Source organism: Otolemur garnettii, unplaced genomic scaffold, assembly GCF_000181295.1.
Source record: "Otolemur garnettii isolate 467f Iridium unplaced genomic scaffold, OtoGar3 scaffold00031, whole genome shotgun sequence".
Lineage (NCBI taxonomy): Eukaryota > Metazoa > Chordata > Mammalia > Primates > Galagidae > Otolemur > Otolemur garnettii.
Genome location: NW_003852426.1, coordinates 13609244 through 13616400, shown reverse-complemented (window position 1 = coordinate 13616400; position 7157 = coordinate 13609244). Strand labels below are relative to the sequence as shown.

Here is a 7157-nt window from a genome sequence, read left to right as displayed (position 1 = left end):
AAAAAAAAAAAAAATACCACAGCAGTCTACCAAGGGCAACAAAGTGAGACTCTGTATTTAAAAAAAAAAAAAAGTACTATCTTAGCTCATGTCCCACCTCTAGAGGAAGTGGACAGCTTATTTCGGAATATGAACATCTTGTGTACAGGGTGGGCCACGGCTGAGACCAGCCTCCTGCTGCCACTTTTAACCCTTCAACTCCAGAGGCAAACTTACAGCCATTGCTGGGGTCTTCTTCCTCCTCATTGGGGAAGAGGTCATCTAGGGAATCCTTGGAGGCATCACCTTCCTTCTCCTCCTAGAAGGGAAAAAACAGCATGTCAGGGCCAAGATTATCTCTAGTGTCCTCTTCAAGGGTATCTCTAAGCCATGGAATCACTGATAGATGGGGCTTAGGAGAAGAGCCTTCTTCCCAACTCTGCCCTTAGGAAGGCCAGCATCTGGCCCAGCAAAGCTCAGGCCTCTGTTATTTGTAACATCCAGAGATGTTTTGGACAAAATCTCATGACTTTCCCTTCCTTTATATCCAGAAAGTATCCTTTCTAACCACCCTCAATCTCTTCCTCTCCCCAACTCTTATAATTATAGTCCTGTGCTGATCCCCATGTATTTACATTGATTATATGTCTGTCCTGTCTCTCCTGAGGGAGGGAGGGAGGGCATCTGATCTTACTGACATACCCAAATTGTCTGGCTCAGCCTTGTGCTTCTGCTCATCATCTACCACTGCTCTCACCATCTAACCTGCTTCCACAGTGGGAACTGCAGCCTTATTCAAATACCTCCAACCCTCCTACCCAGCTCCACTGCTGTGCACTATGCGGATCATCTCTCTACTTTACTGGGACAGATTAGCTTTCCAGCCCCCCAGCTTTATCTATGATACCCTCACCTCTAGTCTAGGAAGCTCTTCCCGCTTCCTCATGATCCTTCAAAATCCATCCCATTCCTAACCAACTCCTAACCCATTCAACTGAGAAATCCAACCTAAATCCTATCCATCTCTGTACACTGCCTCCTCTGTGATGCCCTCTATCTTCCTGGGAGTCCTCCCACACGGACTGAACTACTCCTTCTCGCTGAGCACTTGCTGCTTTGTATTGTCCTATATATGTTCTTGTGTAGGCCTTGCTCCCTACAGGTACATTATAAACCCTAGGACACCGGAACTTTTATAGTCCTTTGTCTTTCCCACACACATCTTCTTGTCCTGTATAAGACACAGAGATACATAAATAAATGCCTGTCAAGTGAGAGTTAAATTCCACACATTTTAGAATAAATTTTAGGAGGGTCATGCTTAACTGGGCTATGCTTTCCTTAATGGTAGCACTTAGGATTCTGGGTTGGAATTGTCCAGGTGCTTATCTGTCTCTCCTCACAAACCTATAATAATGAAAGCAGGAACTCTGCCCCATTTGGTGGAGTGCACAGTACCTAGCACACAGTAGGTATTTAATCAAATGTTGACTGAATGAGTGAGCATTGTCTTCCCATGGGGCAGAGCTGCTGGACCCTAAGGATGATGAGGCCATTGCCCCCATGTTTGCAGTAACCCCCAGCTGCCCACCCTCCAGCTTGCTTTGCCTGTGCACACTCACCGCAGTGTGCCCATCCTCATCATACTGCCGCAGCTGCCCCAGAAACTCCAGGTGCTTCTTTTCCTCCTCTAGCTGAGCCACAGCCTGTTCACTTCGCTGTAGCCGCTGCTGGGTGCCCGCCAGCTCGTCCCGAAGCCACTGGTTCTCCTGGCATAGCCGCCGCACCTGAGCCCGCAGCTTCTGTTTCTCTGACTCCACTGTGCTCAGGTGGCTGGCTAGGGCCAGCATCACCTAGGTGGGCATATCCCATGAGCTCCAGAGTCTGGATGGGAGTGTTCAGGGATAGGAAGGAGGAGAGCATACTGGGAGGTAGCAAGTCTAGTAGGGGCACAGAGGAGCCAGGAGGTGGGGTGATAGCAGTAGCTTTGCCTTCAAAATATAATTCACGACCTCCATTGCCATCACCCAAAGTCACCCAAGTCAATTATCAATTTCCAGCTGGATTACTATAATATTCTCCTCACTGGCTTCCCTGTTTCTGTCCTTGCTTTTCCATAGTCTAGTTCAGAGGTTTTCAACCCACAGGAACTGTATTAAAGGGCCGCAGCATTAGCAAGGTTGAGAACCACTGGTCTAGTTAGACTGACAATGTCAAATTAGACCATACTACCCCTCTTCTTTTTTTTTTTTTTTGTTGCAGTTTTGGCCAGGGCTGGGTTTGAAACCACCACCTCCAGCACATGGGGCCAGTACCCTACCCTTTTGAGCCACAGGCACTGCCCACTACTCCTCTTCTTAAAACATTCCAATAGTTTCCATCTCACACAAAATAAAAATGAAGTTCTCATTAGCCAAGCATTGTGGTGGGAGCCTGTAGTCCCAGCTACTTGGGAAACTGAGGCCAGAGAATTGCTTCAGCCTAGGACAGGCATCCTCAAACTACAGGCCCGCGGGCCACATGCAGCTCACCTAGGACATTTATCTGGACTGCCAGGTGTTTTTGCTGCCGCTGCCTGTCCTGCCCACTCATCCCCAGGCCCACAGTCCAGCCCTCCAACGGTCTGAGGGACAGTGAACAGGCCCCCTGTTTAAAAAGTTTGAGGACCCCTGACCTAGGAGTTTGAAGTTGCTGTGAGCTAGGCTTACACAATGGCACTCTAGCCTGGGCAACAGAGTGATACTCTGTCTCAAAAGACGAAACTAAAAACAAAGTTCTTATGACAGCCTACAAGTTCAACATGATCTGTCTCCCTCTCCCCCAACCCACAACCCTTGGACTTAATTTTCTACTTTGTTTCTGCCCCCTCATTTGACTGCAGCCACACTGGCCCCTTGCTGTTCACTGAACACACTGGGCAGGCCCCAGTTCAGGGCCTTTGCACTTGCTGTTCTGTCTGTCTACCATGCTCTTCCCCTACCTATTGCATGTCTCATTCCCCTGCCTTCAAATCTTTCCCCAAATGTCACCTTTTCAGTGAGGCTTTTTTGACCACTCTATTTAAAACTATACCCTCTCTCTATACTCCCTAGTCTCCTTCCCTGCTTTCTTTCTTTCTTCTTTTTTTTTTTGCTGTGGCATCACAGCCCATAGCAACCTCCAACTCCTGGGCCCAGGCAATTCTCTTGCCTCAGCCTCCCGAGTAGCTGTGCCCGCCACAATGCCGAGCTGTTTTTGTTGTTGTTGTTGCAGTTTGGCCGGGGCTGGGTTTGAACCCACCACCCTTGGTATATGGGGCTGGTGCCCTACTCACTGAGCCACAGGCACTGCCCTCTTTCTTCATTTTTGATATAGGCTCTCACTCTGTTACCCAGGCTAGAGTGCAGCATTGCCATTGCAGCTCACTGCAACCTCAAACTCCTGGGCTCAAGCGATCTCCCACCTCAGCCTCCCAAGTAGCTAGGACTACAGGTGCCTGCCACCACACCTGGCTAATTTGTATTTTTGTAGGTCTTACCATGTTGCCCAGACTTGTCTCAAACTCCTGGACTCAAGCACTTGTTCTGCTTGGGCCTCCCAAAGTGTGGGAAAAACAGGCATGACCTCCATGCCTGGCCTACTTTTATTGTTTTAACCTTAGCAATTATCACTCTGGCATACTGAATCTTTTACTTGTTTACTTGTGTAGTGTCTGTGTCCCCCAAGGAGGAAATGCCAAAGATTTTTGGGGGGGACAAAGTCTCACTTTGTTGCCCTTGGTAGAGTGCCGTGGCATCATAGCTCACAGCAACCACAAACTCTTGGACACAAGCAATTCTCTTGTATCAGCATCCAGAGTAGCTGGGACTACAGGTGCCTGCCACAATGCCCTGCTATTTTTTAGAGAAGGGGGTCTCACTCTGGCTTAGGCTGGTCTCCAACCTGTAAGCTCAGGCTATCTACCCATCTTGGCCTCCCAGAGCACTAGGATTACAGGCGTGAGCCACCACATCTGGCCTGCCAAAGATTTTTACTGTCATGTTCAGTGATATATCTCCAGTACCCAAAAGAGTCCTGGAACAGAGTAGGGGTTTAATAAATGTTTACCAAAAGAATGGAAATGTCTAGAGCAAGGTGATCCCAAATGACCCCAAACATCCAATCAGATACCCTAGACTACCACCTCCACCCTCTCACCTGGGCCTCACTCAGCCCCAGCTCGATGTTTTCCATAGAACGGCGCAGCTGCCTGGCCTTCTCATGTACCAGCCCTTCCTCGTGGCCTCCTTGCTGTAGACATTCGATGGTCTGGGCCAGGCTTTGCAGCACAGCTTGGTGTTCACTGTGTAGGGCCTCCAGCCCTTGGCTCACCAGCCGAGTGCTCCCCAGGATCTCTTCTTGGCTGAGCCGGTGCCCTGCAGGCTCATCCCGCTGCCCCAACATGAGGCCTGACATCCTGGCCTGGGGGCCTCACCCAGTCTAGGGAAAAACAAGAGTTCAGCAGGTGTAAAAATGATACAGGGTGGGCTAAGATACAAAAGGGACAAAAATATGAGTGATCCTGTGACTTAACCGGAGAGAGAGAGTGGTAGTAGGGAGTCTATGTCACTAAACACAAAACTAAGATTGTAGACAAAGAGAGAGGGATATAAATTGACTTAATTAAATAAAAACTATAGAAAGAACAAAGGTGCTTAGAACTAGTAGGGGGATTCAGGACTTAGAACAAACAAGGACTTGGAGAGAGAGCTTGGGTTAGGAAAAGGAAGCAGGGAATAAGAGACAGTACTACAGGGATCACAGAGTGTGTATCAGAGACCTTCAAAGGGAATAAGGTTAAGGTAGACAGGAGATACACAGAAAATGGTGCAGGGGATTAGAAAAAAGGGAAAAGGCCAGGCATGGTGGCTCATGTCTATAATCCTAGCACTCTGGGAGGCGAGCCAGGTGGATTGCTTGAGCTCAGGAGTTTGAAATCAGCCTGAACAAGAGTGAGACCCTGTCTCTATTAAAAATAGAAAAATAAGCAGGGTGTGGTAGAGCCTATATTTTCAGCTACTTGGAAGGCTGAGGCAGGAGATCACTTAGCCTAGGAGTTCTGAGGTTGTAGTGAGCTATGATGACACTAGTGCACTCTAGCCTAGGTGACAGAGTGAAACTCTGTCGAAAGAGAGAGAGAGAGAGAAAGAAAAGAGAAAGAAAAAGAAGAAAAGAAAATAAAAATAGAAAGAGAAAAAAAGAATTTTTTTTTGAGACAGAGTCACCCTCAGTAGAGTAGCATGGCATCACAGCTCACAGCAACCTCAAACTCTTGGGCTTAAATGATTCTCTTGTCTCACCCTCCCTGGTAGCTGGGACTACAGGTGCCCACCACAACGCCTGGCTATTTTTTTTTTTGTAATTGTCATTGTTTGGCAGGCCCAGGCTGGATTCGAACCCACCAGCTCCAGTGTATGTGGCTGGCACTCTAGCCGCTGAGCTACAGGCACTGAGCCAAGAAAGAAATTTTAAAGTTAAATCAGAGAAGAAAGGGAAAAGAAGGAAACAGGAGCTTTCCTTCAATGATCCAAATAAGAAGGCTCAGAAGGCTCAAGGTCTTCAAGCTGGATCACCCATAGAACTAAACCCAGCACCTCGAAACCTGGTTTGCTTTGCCTCTTTTGCTACCAATCTTCAATCCATACTTCCCAGCCCCCCAGGATTCAGGCTGTCTTCTCATTTCCTCAAAAGGGCTTTGTTTCTCACCTTGGAGTCCTCTTACCTGTGTGCAGAGCCCTTGGCTGTGGCACTCAGGCCAGAGCCCGGAAGAAACTCTGCTCAGTAGCCAGGTATTTGGAAGGATTTGCCCTGCCCAAAGTCCAGAAGTCCAGCATTCCCACTCCTTCTCTCACCACTTCACAGCCACCCAGAAGACTGGCACAGAGCCCCACCCAGGACAAACACCCTCCCTCCCTCTGTCTACAAGTCTTCAAAGAAGCCCAATGTCCCTTCTCCTTCCCCAAGCCAGCTTCCCACCCCAGGCCTGGGGAGCTTCTTTCTCCCAGAAGGGAATGAGAGACTTAAAAACCTACGGCAAGAGGCCTGTCTGGGAAAAGGTGACGAGGAAAACCTGGTCACTTCCAGTCTGGTCACTTCTACGGGCTTTCTCTCTGTCACGACCACCTACTAAAAGGTTCTGAGAGGAATCACCTTAGGGTGCCTCCCAAATGCCTGATGATGCAGGGAAGAATAGGAGGTCTGCTGAGCGGCTGCGGGGGTCACAGGGAAACGCGGCGCTGGGAGTTGGTCTCCTGGACTTGGGAATGCGGGTGAGGAGTGTCTCAAGCTGCCGACCTGCCCTGGGGCCCAGGGTGGGGACAGAGATGGGCGGGGGGAAGTGCGGTTGGACTACTGAGGTCCGTGTCTCGGGCGAGGACCTGGCGGCCCGAGGTCACTGAGCCAGTCTGTTGCACAGGGGGCGGAGCAGGCATTCTGTCTGTCTGTCTGCACGCCGAGGGGCGGGGAAGAGTCGCGGGGGGCGGAGTTTTTGAGAATGAAATTTTGTGAGGTTGGTTAGAGAAGGTTTGTTCATCTGTCTGAGAGTGCGAGAATAAGAGGTGGCGGGGCCCTCAATCCTCAGCCCCAGAAGTACCCTCAAAGACTTACCTGCAATCTGTTGGTCTGGCTGCCTATCTTGCCAGTACTGTCCCTTTAAATTCATTATGGCTGCCGCTCGAGGCAATTGTTTTGACGGCTCCAAGGGGCGGGGCCTGTCACTTAGTCGCGTGACCGCGGAGTCGCTCGAGGATTGGCTCTGGTTCTCTGCTCCCCCTCCTTTTACGTTATTGGGGAGCGACCGCGCCGAGAGTACTTACGTCATCTGGGAGCGCCGGGTAGACCGGCTAGCTGGCTAAACTAAAGGAAAGGGTGGCTTGTTGACCCTAGAAGAACCTAGCTACACCTATGGCTCTGTGGGCATTGACCCGTGCTCTAGGGTCCCTGAACCTGGCGCCCCAGGCCGTCGCTGCTCCTGTCTCGAGTCTGCTCCCCGCCGCCCAGGTAATCCACGTTAACCAAGAAGGTGGTTTCCATTCTGGCTGCCGTGGTGTGGGTAGCCGGGGATGCGAAGCGGGATGTACGAGTCAGGTTAGAAGTCTTGAAGGTCCGTTATCTTGTATAGGTCATTCTCAGCTTTCTCCTCTGCAAGCGTTGCGAACTTA

General features: G+C 49.9%; 2 protein-coding genes across 3 annotated transcripts in view; one reads left to right on the top strand and one right to left on the bottom strand.

Annotated features, from left to right (window-relative positions):
* The window catches only part of KLC4 (kinesin light chain 4), a 19000-nt gene extending 12306 nt beyond the window's left edge, over positions 1-6694 (bottom strand). Inside the window, exons 1-4 of the mRNA XM_023512822.1 lie at positions 6604-6694; positions 4156-4437; positions 1602-1832; positions 78-298 (exon numbers count right to left, since the gene is read on the bottom strand). Of these exons, the coding sequence (XP_023368590.1) occupies positions 78-298; positions 1602-1832; positions 4156-4413 (710 nt within the window). The 5' untranslated portion in view covers positions 4414-4437; positions 6604-6694. The remainder of the gene's footprint in view (positions 1-77; positions 299-1601; positions 1833-4155; positions 4438-6603) is intronic.
* Positions 6119-7157, top strand: part of MRPL2 (mitochondrial ribosomal protein L2) — a 7036-nt gene continuing 5997 nt past the window's right edge. Inside the window, exon 1 of one of the 2 annotated variants that reach the window (XM_023512765.1) lies at positions 6119-6266. In XM_023512765.1, the coding sequence (XP_023368533.1) occupies positions 6165-6266 (102 nt within the window). In that variant the 5' untranslated portion in view covers positions 6119-6164. Of the gene's footprint in view, positions 6267-6842; positions 6997-7157 lie in introns of those variants that run through there. The other variant, XM_012804752.2, reaches the window with a different exon arrangement.